Raw genomic sequence first — 17259 nt, forward strand, 5'->3', positions numbered from 1 at the left:
TTTAAACCAAGTGTTTAAAGAACAAATTACAGTATCTCCGAGCGCTAGATTTTTTGTTTCTTTATTTTGTTGTTACAGTAGTTAAAATATCTGACAGAAACAGGGGAAGAAAGACTTACTTTGGCTCATATTTTCAGAAAATTCAGTCCAAGGTTGCTCATCCCATACAGTTGGGAGGAGCATCACTGCCATTTATTTACTCCATAGTAGGCAAGATGCAAAGAGAGAGAAAGGGGCCCAGAGGCCAGACAAAATATCAGAGAGAGGCATGTTTCAAGAGGTGTACTTCCTCTGGCTGTGCCCTACCACTAAAAATTTCTATAACCTCCCAAAATAATGCTAGCTGGTAACCAAGTTTCTCCACACTTTATGCATTAACATGTACATCCCTTCTAACCAGAGGCTATAGGAGTCCTACAAGTTGGGTTTTCTCAGGGTTCTTTAATCTTAAAGTCTCCTAATCTTAAGAAAGCAATTTATTAAATCTCTTGAGCAAGTTTCCACATAATAAATTTAATGGCTATATATTTTTTTCTAATTAATATAGAGAAATCAGTTATCTCCCCCCCCCACACACACACAATTGGAGTAAAAGATAACAGCACCAATAGTAGCTTCCTACCAGGTTACAAGCTAGATGGTGAGTGTTTTTTGTTGTATTTTTAGTTGTTTTTTTGTTTTATTTTGATATGGGGTCTCACTATGTAGTTCAGGCTGGGCTCAAACTCAGACACTACTTATTTCTGCCTCTCAAATGTTGGAATTAAAGTTATGTACCATCATGCCTGGAAATACTCTATTTTTCATAGAAAACAATCTGGGCTTTTGTGAAATATAAGATCCTGCTATTGTTTAGGGCCTGGTACAGTTTCTTGTCCTTCAACTCATACCTTTGATTAGAATAGAGTTGAAGCCTGTTGCATCTTTTCTTTGTTAGACAGCTTCAGGCTTGAACTTTTTTGCATGATTGTTAAGCACACTCATTTTTCAAGTGGGTAGAAAAGAAAAAGAATAATAGTTTTACAGCCAAAAGCTCCCATAGGAGCTTCTGTAGAGCACTCATGGTAGAATCAGGAATGCATAGTTTGTTACTGTAGGAGAGAATTTATTGACTTGATTATTTCTCTTCCACATGATGCTTTCAACTATTATTGCAATCAATTTAAGTCCTTTAAGGGAAGGACAGAGGGCTTGGAAGTTAAGAGCACTTGCTGCTCTTTTAGAGGATTCCCAGCATTAAATGGCAGCTTACAACTGTCTCTAACTCCAATTCTAGGAGATCTGACATTTTCTGGCTTCTTTAGGCACTGCATGCATGTGGTATACAGACAAACATGCAGGCAAAACACCCATACACATAAAATAAAAAAAGAAAGGCAAAAATTTGGGGCTAAAACATGCATGTATTTTTGTTTGGGGTCATGAAGATGTTTTAGGGAACATGGGATCATGTGATCATGTTTGTGGGTTCTTAATCTGATAGGTATAAAAAATTAAAAGTAAGATACTTGAGGACAGTGTATTTGGTTTTAGAGGAAAAAACAAACATTTCATGGCCATGGAGGGAAAGAGCAAGAGAATGAGAAGAGAGAATGTTCAGCACATCAGGGCAAGCACCTCGTGTTTTTGCTTAGTGGCATGTTTAGCAGTGCCGGTCTGTTAGCAGCTGGATCAGTGGAAGGGCATGTGTAGTATACAAGTTCAGTGTTAAGGGGATAGTTGTTCGTCTCAGCGTGTCTTCAGGTATGTTTTGTTTCTTCCGTCTTCTGGAATAGACAGTTTTCCTGAGGGCAGGTTCCTCTACAGGAGGGGACAATAGTATATTTTTGTAGTTTGAGAGTAATCTTTTGGGCATATTAGAGTAGTGTGTATTTATTTAAGACCAGAGGTAGAACTCAGGTCTCATTCTTTGTACCAAAAGTCATGTAACAGAGTGAGTAGGTTAAATAATTAAAGAAACGTTAAAAAAAAAAAAATAGATGATAAAGCAAATGTGATTACTACTTGTCAACTTTATAGTATTTACAATTATCATGGAAACACCTGTGCATTTGACTACAAGGATATTTCATCAAAGGTTTAACTGACCTGCTGTAATGTAGACAGTATCATTCTGTTGTTTGGATTCCCAATTGAATGGGACGGACCAAGTGAGTGGAGCACCAGTTTCCATTTCTCTGCTTCCTGACAGTAGATTTAATATTGCCAGCTGCCTCATGTTCCTGCCACAGTGGCTTCCCTCCTGTAGTGGACTGCACTTTCAAACTTGGGAGCCAAACCCTTTCTTAACTTGCTCTTGTCAGGCGTTTTGTCACAGAAATGACATAATTAAACCAGGGTAATGGCTGTTCTTAGCCGAAGGAAAGAGCTTCTCCTGATGAGTGTCCAGAACCTGAGTACCACCTCATCTTCCCTTTTCAAAGCTGGTTAAAGGTCTTGGGGGTGGGATGGAGTAGGTGTGGATGGTGGGAGGATCACCATCACCCCGTTTTGAAAACTTCTGACCAGCTACCTAACTCATCAGACAGATGTAAATACTTGTATATGTATCCTCTATAATTCATTAATGATAACTTCTTAATTGTACATGTTAAAGCCTTCTAATAATACTAATGAAAATATGGCATCAAGTATTGTCTGTGTCAGCTCTGCTTCTTCCAAAATATAACAGCATATATGGATAGAATTAAATTATGTCAGCATTTAACCATAATTACATGGTAAGAGTAGTATGAGGTCACTCCTTGGAATTATTCCCAAGAACATACCAACAGCTAAGTATCCCTTCAGATTAGATTAGCACCAGGAAGCTTATTTGATTTCTAAATAATGAATGTAGCTTAAGAGTATTTATTTAAGTAAGTAGACTTGAGTTGAAGCAAGAAAACGGGAAATTAAGACTCACTGGTCTTTGATTCGGTTGTATTAGCTCTGTTACCTTAGGCAAATAGTTTCTATGCTTCGGCTTCTTTATCCACAAACACTGATATTTAAAGTCCCTTCTAGCCATTAACGGTCTATGATTAGATTTTATACTTACTTTGCACTTACCAAGGAGATTAAGAATCTTTTGAGAAAGGAAAAGGCAGGCCAAAGTGAAAAAGAAAATGAACCCAACAAGGAATGCCAAGAAATCAAAGAGGAACCTGCAAAAGGAAGCTAGCACTGCTGTGGAGAGTTTCTGTGTTAAAAATACAAAGTGTACACATAAAGACCAGTTCTGCTCTTGGCTTCTGTGTTTGCTGATTATGTTCTCTGGTCTTGGTGAAATGTCAGCTCCAGGGAGATGATTCGTAGTCTCTTATTATCTGTGGTTTTTATTTTCTACAATTCACTTACCCAAGGTCGGCCTAGGGCTGAGACATTAAAAGGGAAAACTCAGGAAATAAACCATCCGTAAATTCTGAGTAGTGTGCTGACCCGCAGGGTAGTAGTTGGAAACATCCCTTTGTCTTCAATATTCATGCTATATGTGCTGCCCACCCATTGAGCTACCTACCACTTAATAACTTCGTACTGTCTTTGCACTGCAGTGTTCATGTTCAGGGAAACAAAAAGGATGAGCATCTGTAAAGTGTTTCCTTTATGGGGAGAGATGAAATTATGAAATTTTCCAGTAAAGAAACGGGGAAAATGTGTCCTGAGGATGCTAAGATTTATAGCACAATAAGAATTTTTTTTTTTTTTTTTTTTTTTTTTTTTTTTGAGAGAGAGAGGAGGGTGAGGATCACAGTCATACTTTTTTTTTTTTTTTTTTTTTTTTTTTTTATGTGTGTGCTTATGGTGGTCAGAGGACAGTCTCAAGTGTCATCCCTCAAGTTTTATCACCAAGTTTTTCATGCAAAACATGGTCTCTCTCATTAGCCTAGAAATTTGCCAAGTAGACTTGTAGGATGAATTCATCCTACAATTCATTCAAATTGGTATTAATATTAAAAACCCGGAGTCACATTTGGTAAGGGGTAGCTGGAAGATAGAGAAGCAAAGCAGCCAGTTCTACCTCAGACCAAATGGGCGGTCCTATCTGTATGAATCCTCAGACTGCTTCCGTCTCTACAAGTCTTCAGACTCTCTCTTTTGTCTACTCCTGCCTTATATTCCTTTCTCAGACCAGCTGTCACTCCTTGTCTCTACCTCCTTGGTGCTGGGATTAAAGGTGTATCCAAGTGCTGGGATCACCTTTGTGTGAGTTTTGTTTCTCTTTTAGACAGAATCAATTTTATGTAGTTCAGAGTGGCCTCTGTCTCCCTAGTGCTGGGATTAAAGATGTGTGCCACCACTCACTGTCTGTCTATGACTGGGTAGTGTGGCTAGCTTTGCACTCTGATCTTCAGGTAAGCTTTATTTGTTAGATCATACACAAAATACCACATAGGCTAAACTAGCATACCAGCCAATTTGGAGGGATCTGACTAAGACCTTGTGGTTTGAAAGAAGATGGACCCCAAAGGGAGTGGCACTATTAGGAGGTGTGGCCTTGTTGGAGGAAGTGTCATTGTGGAGATGAGCTTTGAGGTCTCATGTATGCTCAAGCCATGCCCACTATTCCACAGCACCCTTTCTAACACCATGCTTACCTGTATGCTGTTATGCTTTCTGCCTGACAATCATGTACTAAACCTCTGAACTGTAAGTGAGCCATGATTAATAATGATTAATTAATAATAATAAGAGTTGTCATGGTCTTGATGTCTCTTCACAGCAATAGAAACCCTAACCAAGACAGTCTACTTTCCATGTTGCCATTGCTGAAATTAGAAGCACATGGTGTTACACACCCTGGCTTTGTATGTGAGTTCTGGAGACTGAGCTTAGGTCTTCCTGCCTGTAAGAACTGTCTCCCTAGCTCCCCCTCTGCTTTTGGAGTCAGTCTCACTCTAGTTCAAGCTGGCCTCGAATTTTCAATTCTCCCTCAGCCTCCCAAGTGCTGGGATTATAGCCACTGCAACCTGGCTGTGTAACTTTTATAATAGTATGTTGTCATTATAGTTTAAATTCTGTGAAAACACAAAACATGTATTTGCTAGAAGATAAGAAACCCAAATCTTGTATGAGATTGAATTATTTAAATCTGACTTCTAACTATTGTTAACTATTAGTATTACATACATCCCGTAGATACTAGCCACTAAAGTTGGATTTATGACTATTTGATTAATTGTGCTCCTTTTCACATTTTTTACTTGCATTTTATGTCTAATGCCAAGCTTAGCATTCTTCCTTTGATGAATTAAACAAATTAATAATAGATACCAGTACCAAGTTTTGTGTTAAATGCTCTATTTATACTTAATATTTAATCTTTTCCCCATTAAAGCCATGTAGATGTGGAATCTGAAGTTCAGAGACCAAGAATAGATAACTGGACTAAGTGGGAATGGTTTTGGGTAGATGATATAGATATATGATTGGCATTCTGACCCTTGTATATCTCCATTTATTTCAACATCAGCTACTTTCCTTCCTGGCCTTTTAGTTGTACCTTAATCAGCTTCTTGCTTTTCCTGGAATAAACCAAGTGTATGTAAGCCTGGAGACTTAAATGTTTTAACAGCTGAACTTGAGACTGCTGGTTTCTAGGCAAGCAAAAGATGAAGTGTGATCCAAAGAGGCAGACAGAAAGCACACAGGTGTTTGTGGTTAAAAAAAAAAAAAAAAAAAAAAAAAAAAGTGTTAGTATGTCAGTAGCTTGGGGTAGGAGATTGACACCGCTCCATGCTACAACCATTAACAGTTTGAGGTGTTCTTTGCAGAGACCTCTGCTCGAATGAAGCTGGAGTTCTTGACTTTGCTGCAGAAAAGAATTGTGGGATGAGCCAGTATGGAAGAGTGGAGTTTATTAGGAAGAGAGATTAACATGTATTTAAGCAGGAAGGAGTATTAAGAGAAACATTCAGAGTAAGGATAAGACACCCCCTCAAGAAACAGTAAATCTTAAAGTGTTTTAGCAGTAGCATTAGCTGTTTTGGTGGCTTTCAGGCTACATTTCAAAAGGCAGCTAATGCTAAGCTCCTCCCACCTTTGATAAGTGAAATTATAAGACTGTTCTGGAGGTGCATTGGATAGAACTTTTGGGTCACAAAAGATTGTATAAGAGGCTAAGACTTACTACAGTAAATGTAGTTTCTTATGAAATTCCTATGTGTGTGTGTGCACGTGTGTACTTAGTCCTTATCATTATTCACTGCTAAATATCTGTGTATAAAAGGAATATTATATCTCTATAGATAGTCTTCACAGTGCATGTTAATTTTGCTTAACATCCCATCTTTCTATCCCACTTTCGAATAGAAATTTCCAGTAGTTGTTCTTTTGTTTTTTAGTGAAATAGGAAGTAAGTAAAGTTGTTGACTATCAGTGCAGTGGCTAGGAGGTGGTTTAAATTCAATGTGAAAGCATAAGGTATAAGATAGTTGGCTAAGATAATAGGATAGCAAATGGGCTCAAGTTAAGTAGCATTAAAAACTTACAAGTTTAGTAGACAGAAAATTCAAAGTTGGACCGGTCAGTGTGATTGATTCTTTGTCTTTACCTTTCTGCTGTAACATGAGTAAGAGTTGATTAAAAGCTGAATATAAGATCAGTGTTAAAATTTGACAGTGGCAAGGACAGTGAGCAATATTTGCAAGGAGTGATTATAATGATGGCTTATGGAACCCAACAAGTGTAAAGATGGGAATGAAGAAAGGGGGGAATAAAAGATAGTAATAATATGTTAGTACTAGTCTCTGTGGGGCTAAACAATTGCTGGACTAGGGTTTTTAGGGGAAACAGATAGAACAAGCCATCTGAATGAGATTCTTGAGTTTCTGTGTAAGTGTGCAGGAGGGTCATGCTGTAGTATTGTAAACTACAATGGAAATAACCATAAGAATGGCATCTGAGGTAGGTAGAGGTGTAGTCAGGGTTAAAAAGAGAAGCTATAAAGGAAATTGTGGTGAGGATAATCTGTATTGAAATTAAGTCACTGTGAGCTTAATTTAGAATTGAATTGAAAAGTTTAAAGATGCCTGAGTTCTCTAAATATACAACCTTTAATTCTACATAAAAGAAACATCAAAATAACTAAGTTGTTATACAAAAGTACATTCTTGTTCAGTTTTCTTTGTGTGTAGATGCTATTGATTGACTCTGGGGCATAATTGATTTCTTAGCTCCATGAAACATACGGAGTTAGAGGAGGAGAGTCAGTTGTGTTAGGTCTTTAAGTGTCTTTGGTAGTAGTTTGGTATTCAGAAGTGCTGGAGAAACTCTGGCAGCCAAATCAGAGCCATAAAGTAAGTCTAAACTAGGACAGCAGAGTCATTATTCAGCCTTTCAGTTAAGAAGTCTTCTTTAAATGGTGGTGTCCCCTGGTACTTTACCAGACTGTTTTATTGGAACTTCATTTGGATGCAAGGCTGTATCAAAGTAATTATAAAAGCAAGAATTGTATATTTAAAAGTGACTTGAAAAAAACTTGTAACATTTTGTGATAGTTGTTTTATACTGAATTAGATTTAAGTTATCTAGATGAAAATATCTTGAATAGATATATTATGACTAGCACATGTTATAGTAGGTTATTGGAGCAAAAACCATAATTCCAGTTACCACATAGTATGGGATATTCAAATTGTTGCCGATTCTACCTCTTAGGATAATTTCCTTATTCTGAGCTAAATAAAGTAAACTAACTTGAAATGTTTTAACAAATTTGAAAGAAGCAGAAGAACTATCTTGAACTTAATATGAGAAAAGATTAATTTAGGGCACACCACTAATGGGGGGGGCGTTCATTTCACACATTCATTCAGTGTGAATGAATGTGTTTGAAAGGAAGAGAACATGATTAAGGCATGGAACAAGGAAATTGGACACACCTAGCAATCTGGAATGAGAGACATGCCAAAGAGAGCAAGAATAGGGTAGTGATGATAAGTTGCCTGCTCCTGCTTTGATTATGTTTTTTTTTTTTGTTTGTTTTTGTTTTTTTTTTTTTTTGTATTTACTTACATGTGTATGTGTGTTTGTGGGTGGGCATGAGTGCCACAGCTTCTTCTGGAAGCCGGAGGACAACTTGCCAAAGTCAGTTCTCCTTCCATCACATAGACTCTGGGGATCAAACTCAGGCTGCCAGAGTTGGTGTCAAAGCACCTTTATGTGCACAGCCAGCTCACCAGCCCAGTATTCTTACTTTATTTCTAACTTGTAGATGTTTTCAGAGTAGCTTTATCCACCAAAAGTTTTAGATTGTCTCTATCCTTTCCCCTGGGGTATTTGCAAGGTTAGAGGAGGAAGCTGTGTGATCTTATATCAAAATGAGATGTCTGAGACCACTGTGTCCTAATAAATGTTAATTATTAACTTTAACCAAATAATTATATCTTGTAGTAGAAAGAAAATGAGATTTAGAGTGAAAATACATGGTGAATTTCTAAATTTCAGAAACTTCCTGTCCACATTTGTAAAATGCCATATTTGAAAAGATTTTGTGACATCTAGTAAAATATGCAAAAGCTTTGTAAATTCCAAAGCACTGTGCAAACAGAATGACTAGTCAACCAGCAGCAGTTAAGTGCCTTTCATGTGCCAGAGTTTCAGATGAAGTTCTTTTTGTCATCTCTTCTGGATTTAGCATTTGTTTTTTGAATTTAATAATTATATAAATTATGAAAATGTAGATTATTTAAGACTTATGTAACAGCAAATATTACTCTGTGATCTAATGTTTTTGGATTTAAAATAACTAGACCAGCTTTGTAACTGATACTATTTTGTTTCTACAAAATTGACCCATGAGCTGGATTGTGTGGAGAACACTTATCCAGCTGTGGGAATGCTGAGACAGGAGGATTGTGAGGTCCAGTTTCCAACATCTGTCAGTCAGCCAACCAGTGTAATTTTTGGTTCTATTTAAAGGTGATTCAAGTAAAATAATTAGTAAAATTAAATAATTTAAAATGAACATTTATTTACCAAATATCTTAGGTTTTTAAGTATTGTTGTTTGGTGGCCAGTATTCCCTGTATTCTTGAGGCTGGCCTTGAACTCATTGCAATTGTTCCCAAATTCTAGGATTATAGGATTTATTTCTTCATATATTGCAATTAATGTGCCTGTTTGAAGATCAAGATGAGTTGTGCAAAACTTAACATAAACTGAAGATTTTTTTGCATTTTAAATATATTGACTTTTTAAAATTATTTTCAGCTTGTAGATTTACTGTTTGAGCTAGAAGAAAACCTATAAAATATGAGTATAGCATTGCAGAATGTTTCTCACATAAAACTTGTCCTCAACTGTTTTTCCTTCCAACTCTGATCTTATTCCTGCTCCCAGTGGTTATTATGAAAAGTCTGTTTCACTAAGAACCAACCTGGCTTGTTTCTTACTTTCATGCTACTTTTCACACGGATTTTTGTTTTGTTTAATAAAGTTGATATTTATTTGGAACCTACTTACTTTAAAGTCAAAGGATATTTAATTATTGCACTTTTAATTTTTCTACTTGTTACTTGCCTAGTACTTTTGTTTTTATTTTTGATTGTTCTGTGTTTTTGAGATAGGGACTTGCCATATAGTCCAGGTAGGTCTTGAACTTAGTATGTAGCTGATCTTGAACTTTTGCTCTTCCCTTAGTTTCCAGGTCCAACTCTCTAACACTAATTCTGAGTATTTATATTAATAAAATAGCATATTCTTTAAAAACAGTTTAGTTTGTTGAGACAAAGTGTCAGTATATGTACCTGGATTAGGTTTGAATTCCCTGTGTAGCCTAGGCTAACCTCAGTCTAGTTGATTCTCCCATGTCAGCCTCCTGAGTGCAGGAGAACTCGGTTCTAACTTTTCAGCATGGGAACAATGACTTACTGCAGAGCAGACAAGCATAGGTAATTATTTAAAGCAGGAATCTTAAGAAAAGAGCATGCAAGATGATCCTTGAGCTAGACAGAAATCCTTCATAGTATCTAGAACTCTACTAGTGTGTAAAACATGAATTGACACTACTGTCTTGGATTTAAAGAGATATTAGGTAACATTTAATACATTGAGCATAGGCAGACAGTAAGAAATGGCAAGATAATGTTTGGTCATTCTACTGTATTTTGAGAAAAAACTAGTTTTTTTCTTTTAATGAAGGAAACACTTGATAAGCTTAAGGGCTTAACTACTATAGGACTGATCCCCCATTGGGTACTCTAGTACTTCCAAATGACTTAACTATAGTCAGGTGTTCCTATGACCTTCTCAGGCTTCACAATTTGCTATAATGGCTTACAGAACTCAGAAACCTCTTAGCCTATTATTTGATGATGAGATGCAGGTAAACAGCCATATGAAAAGGTACATGAGATGAAGTCCAGAAAGGCTCAGTGCAAGTAAGATCTTTGGTCACTGTGGCACATGGTATGCTTATCAACCAAGAAGCTCTCTAAACACATTGTTTAGGTTTTTTATGGATGTTCCATGACATAAGCATTATTGATTAAATAATTGATTGTTGGAATCAGTATCCAACCCCTTTTCTAAGAAGGCTGAAAGTTTCAACCCTGTATTAACAGGATTTCTTTGGTAAACAACCTCCAACTCCAAGCTCCACCATATTAGCAATGAAATCAAGTGTAGTTAAAAGGGGACTATGAGATCATGTACACATAAGACTGAGAAGGAAAAAGTTTCCTTTCTTGAAGATCAACAAAGAACCATGTCACTCGGGGGATTCTAAATGTTTTAGAAGCTATATATGCTAAGAATGAGGCCACAGACCCAGTAAACACTTCTTGTTTACTCTTGTAGTACAGATACTAATATGTATTAACAACATATACCAACAACATGGCAACAAGCTAAGTACTTTAGAAGCTGCATAGGAAACACCTCTAAAATTCCTGGGCCCAAGTGGTTCTTCTGCCTCTGCTTTAAAGTAGCTGCCCTGGAAAGAATGTTTTTATTTTTATTTTTTTAATTTTCAACAATAGCAAAATGCACCGCAGAGTTGTCATAGTTCATTGTGTAGTTTGATTAAAGTACAGATATTTCTAGTATTTCTTAGCTTATAATGTCTGTTGAGTTCTGTTTCAATATACACATATATTTAGAACCACTTTTTTGTGAGTCATTAAAGGAAAGATGGATTGAACATTTATTCTCTGTAATAAATGTCTTTAACAAAAACAATGTTCTTTGAAAAAACTGTTAGCTATCAGCAATGTAGTGTGTTGACTGGTTACACATTTAGTCACTAGCTTTGTGCTTTGATAGAACTTTTGAAAGGGAAGTTGAAATAAGGTTGAAATTTATTCACTTTATTTATAGATAAGGGGAAAATGAGAGGAGTAAATAGAGCATTGAGATATATTATTATAGCTAATCTTACAAAAACAAGAAGACAAATTGTTTAGTGTCCCCAAGAAGATTTGGGCAGGACCCTTGAAAATGTGTTTCTCATAAATTTACTGTTTATCTCTTGGATGCTTTAAAGACATGACCCTTTTAAATAAATGGCTGTCAGTTATATGCTTACATAATATGTAATTTTGAGAAATTTTGTATCTTCAGGAGATACAGGGAAGCTTTAATGGTTAATTAGTTGCTTCTTCAAAGAAATCTGAATTACGGAGAAAGCATTTTGATAATGTTTGGAAACGCATCTATCACGTATCATTGTCATCTACAGATACTGTATCTTTTATTGGCAGCAAATCTGCCAGAAGACAAAATTAAAAAGTTAAAAGACTATAATTGACCTGGTTTACAAGCAACACTTGATTCCATAAAACACAAGGAGTGTGCTTGTCCTGCAGACAGAGAAGGGCTGAGAAAGTAGAACAGAGCAAAAGGCAGTTTGAAGGTTTAAAAGTTACTTTCCTTGTGGACGTTGCTAAAGCAGTTGTGTGGGTTAGAACTGGCCTGTTTAGGGATTTGGTTATTACTACCTGTCTATTTCTCCTTCTCCTGAGTTCTCAGGCCAGATGGCTTAGTTTGGGCATCGTGGGCAGGGACCTTCAGCATGAGCAAATCCATTTTGTTTTTGTCTGTTGGGACCTAGTAGAGGAGCTCAGGCCAAAACACTTGACTGCCAAGTTCTGTTTGTATCAAAGTAAAGTTTTCCTGTGTTCTCTAGAGAAACAGAACCAACAGGACACATGTGTATATGTTTACCCAGAAAGCGGTTTTCTTTTGCTTTGCATTTTATTTGCTTTAACTTTATCTTTTCTTGTGATGATGGGTAAAATTCTACTACTGACAGAACTTGTACTACATGGGCAATTAGGAATTGGGAATACAAAACCCTTGATAGAATAAAGTGGATCAGCAAAGTGCAATGGAAAGGAAGAGTGGAAACTGCCTTCCTGGGTTCATAGAAAGGGGCAGAAGTCAAGATATGAGGTGGAACTCACTGATGTGCAGGTGATGAGGGGGCTCCTGTGTAAGAATGCCAGGTAGTTCCTCAGCACACCCATGAATATGTCCTCCTCGTTTATCTGCTTATTAAGTGTGGCCCATTGGAAGTTAGGAGCAAAGGGTGAGTGTGTCTGTTATTTCCTGTAGCCTAAAGGCTTTATTATCCCAAAAGATAATCTCCCTCTCCTTGGCTGCTCCATGTCTTTGGTTTCCTGAGTCTGTCTTTACAGTTGTTTCCTCTGCTTCCTCCTTCCTGTTCTAGACACTGGGTACATGTGCCATTGCTACTGTCTTAGAGATTTGCTGCTTCACTTTACAAACCCATTGCTAGCCCTCTGTGAACAGGATAGTAGGGTATGATAAGTACTCACTAGATAATTGTCTTATGTGGTATAAGTACACACTAAATAATTGTCTTATGTGGTTGTGGAGCCTTGGCAAGACCAAAATCTGCAAAGGATAGTTAGTCTAGAAGAGCTACAGTTGCAGACCAAAGGTAGTCCTTATCTAGCATTTTGTCCTTCTGATTTAGGAAATGATGGCTAGAGCCAGGGGTTTCCTCTTACACTTTATACTTAATTACTTCTCTGTACAAATATCAGAAACTGGTTAAAATAATTGTTTCATGCTTGTTCAACCTGTTCTTGCTTTCCTTTTCTAGGATCAGTTCGATAGCTTAGATAAGCATACACAATGGGGAATTGACTTCTTGGAAAGATACGCTAAATTTGTTAAAGAGAGGATTGAAATTGAACAGAACTATGCGAAACAATTGAGGTAAGTTGATTTATTTTTTTACTTTTAAAATGAAATTACATGTTTAAGCAGCTTAATATTGTACAGATTAAGCCTAGTATTTTTATCCAAATTGATTTGAATTAGAAAACTAATGGTTAATTTAGTTAAATCAGTGCCTTGTACCACAGGGAATGTTGACTACTTAGATCTTAAGTTGCTTTGACTGCAGAAAAAAAGATTTTTAAAATACTTAAACCTCAGAGCAAAGGGGGAGACCTTGTTTAAGCAGCCAGAGCCTGATGTCTTCTTTTAGTCTCTTTCCACCTTCAAGTTTCTGAATAAAATGGTTTAGTGAGTAAACAAACAAGACCTGGGATATTCAGTGTTTTACACTTTCACCCCTCCCTAATACTTATTTTTTAGAATTCTTTCTAATACACTGAACTTGAGAATTTCTAAGTCTCAGTGGAGTTTGTACTGTGCTAAGCTACTATGTTAACAATATTTATTGTCAGAATATTTAAAGGGAAATTTTTAAATCTTAAATTTGTTAGAATTACTCTTAAGATTTTGTTCAAATAATACAATTATCATTGTTTATCATAGTTTTACAAGTAGTCTTGCTTGACCTTGATAAAAGTAATGCTTAAAGTTTGAAGACCAGCCTATAAAAGTTTTAGCTAGGAGTTATAGGCATACATGATTGAAAAATCCAGACATCTTTCCATTTGGGGGTGAAATAAACTGCTCCTTGTTATAGTTCTATGTTTCCTTATTTCTTTTGTGTATAAATTCCATTGACCACCCTCCTTTCTACTCCCTCACCTCTAGATTTTTCATTTCACCCTCTGCATCTTAGAGAGATGCTCTTCTCTGTTACATGGTTAAGAGAGGAGAGACTAGAGGAGAGAGAAGAGACTAGAGGAGAGGGGATGGAAGCATATAGGGAGATAGGAGGAAGAGTAGAAGTCTCTACTACCTTTTGTTTTAATGTTTTTCCAGGCTCACTTTGTAGCTCTGACTGTCCTCGAACTCACAAAGATCCACTTGCCTATGACTCGACCTCGAAAGTGCTGGGATTAAAGGTGTGTGCCACACACTTCTGCCTTCTTTTTTCTAGTTACTCTAATAAGATTCCATTTTACCATTTTGACTAGGGTTGTGTTATATTCTTATTTTGTATGATTTATTGAAATGATTTATAGGTAATGATAGAAAAAAGATAGCTAAAGATAGTAGACCCAGAAAGAAGGTATATCCTTGTAGTCAGCTCAGCTCACAAGGTATGGGAAGACTAAGGTCTAGTATAATGAGTGAATGATTTTGAATGATTTGCAAAACTCTTACTTTTTTTAAAAAAACTATTATGATATTTACTATTTAAACTATTATATGACCTTGTACCAATTTCCTGATCTATTCCCTTCTGGTTTTTTCATATAAGACTATAAATAGGGAGCCTGTTAGTATTTTACTAATAACAGCTGTTCTTAGTTGTTGCTCTTGTGGACAAGGGAAAGGGGGAAGTGTTTTTACTTTGTGCACCTTTGTGTTATTATTTCAATGACTTTGTACTAGATTGATAATTTAAAACTCTTAGCAAAGTGATGGTATACTTGGAAAGAGTACTATTACAAATTGCATAACAAAATGCTGATAATTTATAAAGTAATACTTAATCTAATTAAAGTAATACAGTATGTAATTATGCGGGCTAACCCCAAGATCTCAGAGTTATAGTGGATTGATACAGTTTTGCTGGAGTAACAGGACTGACTTCCTCATCAATGCTCAGGCTTGTTTGCTGCTATTCTGAAACTGGTGATAAACTATGGTTTCACTTACTTGTTAAGGGAGGGATGGGTACTAGTACTTTAATGAAGGGGGGTGGCTGGAGCTCAGAATTATTTATATAAAAAAGTCTAATTTTATAGGGAGAAATGGGACTTGTCATGACCGTGCTATGTGAGGATTTGCCTCTTTTAAAGGAATGTCACACACTTAAGGAATTTGGCACATTTCCGTCCTAAGGGTTGGCACTCAGTAGCAGGGTTATTTCATTAGATAATGTTGAGGGGTTTGGGTAAAGAAGGTTTGGGAGGAGGCATTTTAATTTGAAGCAGGCTACTCCTTCCTTCTTTCTACATGGAGATTTGTTGCTTTGAATGAATGACTGGTAAATGATTGAATTGTTAGATGCTGTTTAGAGTGTTTTTTGTTCAAGAAGGGAAGAGGTTTGTCATGTTTATTTCCTCCTCTTTTAGCTACCTACTCTTGGTTTCCTTACAGAGGTTGATTCTATGTTTAGGAGGATAATGCTGCTCAGTGAGGTACTCTCTGTTCTTTGTAATAACTGTACTCAGGTTGTTAAATATTCCCTTTCATTTTCCCTGTGGGGACTGGGAACAGAGTCTTGATACTTAACCACTTCGGCCTCCAACTCACCATCCTTCCTATCCTATCTGAGCCTGTCAAGTTCTGGGTTTCAGTCTTGTATCATCATGCCTGCTCCAATTTAAATACATTGCAAGACAAAGCATTTTTGATACCAGTGCAACCTGTGCCCACCTCCCATTATTCCTTTTTTTAAATTCTTCTTTTCTATGTTATTTTTTGCAACGGGGTCTCAATGTAACCCTGGTGGTCCTAGAACTCACTGTGTAGACCAGGCTATCCTCCAACTTAGAGATTTGCTCACCTCTGGTTCTGGATTAGCAGAGTATACCACTTCACCCATCTGTTTATGATGGTTGTTTAACTGTATTTTGATGTTGGATATTGATTGATTTAAATATTTTTTTTTTTGGATTGCAGTTCTTTGACTTGTGACTGCTTTATTGCCCTGTAGGCTTTCCCCCTTCCTTTTTCGAGAAGGTCTTACCTTGTGGCCCAGGGGGATTACCAGTATGTATCACCATGCCCAGCTGTATTTATATTGTCTGTACAGATCTGGCAGAAACTCAGTAGTTGCTGTTAGCCTCTTGCCACCTACTTTGCCTCAGTACATATCCCTACCTGAATTGAATCACTGAATTTTATTGCTTAAATAATTTCTACTTCTTAAGTCTAGGGTTAGAGTTAAGAATTTTAATACTAAAATATAAAATCTACCAAGGGAGGGGTTTGTTCTGTTTCTTTCTAGTCCTGGAACAGTGCTTAGTAAGAACAAGCAATTTAATGAACCTGAGTGACTGAGGGATAGATTTGGAGTACTTCTGTTACTTGAGGTTTTAAACTTCATTTAGAGAGTGCTTTTTTTTTTTAATGAAGATTGAGTAAATAGTGTTTACTTTTGTTTCTGTAACTTTTTGTAAATTACAGACGGTATATTACTTTAGTTTTCTGATTTCCTCCTAATAATCTCTTCAAGACTATTAACTTTTTTTTTTCTTGATACTTTATCAAAAGAAAAAAAGAGTACAATACTTGGAAAACTTTTCTTCAGTATCATATAACTGACTGCATCTTGGTATGTGTAGTTGGACATCATTTGGCTATCATTAATGTACACCTGGCCTTTGCTTTTGTTTTGTTTTTTTTTTTTTTTTTTTTTTTTTGCATTGCTTTCTGTTCCCATTCTTGAGCTTTTTTGTGCGTTGGAACTCTTATTTAATCATCCTTCTTTCTGTTACACCTAAACAGATGGCTGCTCAGTTTAATTGTTAACCAGTTACTAAGCTAGTTTGATTTGTAACAACTGGATTGTATTTTCAGTGTGATTAAACTGCTGTCACAAGAGTTTGATTTCTGTAACCACTGTGTTTTTAGCACTTACAGAATACCTGCCTTATAGTAGGCTTCTGCCTTAAATTTTTGTGGGATGATTCAATAACCTGTCACTTTTCTAATGAAGTCAAGCATAAGCACTTCCATAAGAACTGCAAAGGCATATTCCTGACCGTTATATGAAAGCATTTTCTTAGATTATATGATCTGAACAGAATGTATTTTGCAAAGCATAAAACCTTTTAAGAAAGAAAACTAAATTCAAACCTGTTGGGTTGATGTCTTCATGATGGAAATATCACTCTTTAAGGACCTCATTGTTTAAACGTTAAACTCAAAAAACTGTTTTTTTTTTTTATAATACCAGTTTGTATACTTTATTCAGCCCTTCACCCTTTTCTGGGAATC

General features: G+C 36.4%; 1 protein-coding gene across 3 annotated transcripts in view; it reads left to right on the forward strand.

The window, feature by feature from the left end:
* Fnbp1l (formin binding protein 1 like) overlaps positions 1–17259 on the forward strand; it is a 75693-nt gene that overhangs the window by 14126 nt on the left and 44308 nt on the right. For all 3 annotated transcript variants that reach the window (XM_051185581.1, XM_051185582.1, XM_051185583.1), the window contains exon 2: positions 13049–13164. In XM_051185581.1, the coding sequence (XP_051041538.1) occupies positions 13049–13164 (116 nt within the window). The remainder of the gene's footprint in view (positions 1–13048; positions 13165–17259) is intronic.

The sequence above is a fragment of the Phodopus roborovskii genome, unplaced genomic scaffold (assembly GCF_943737965.1).
Source record: "Phodopus roborovskii unplaced genomic scaffold, PHOROB, whole genome shotgun sequence".
NCBI lineage: Eukaryota > Metazoa > Chordata > Mammalia > Rodentia > Cricetidae > Phodopus > Phodopus roborovskii.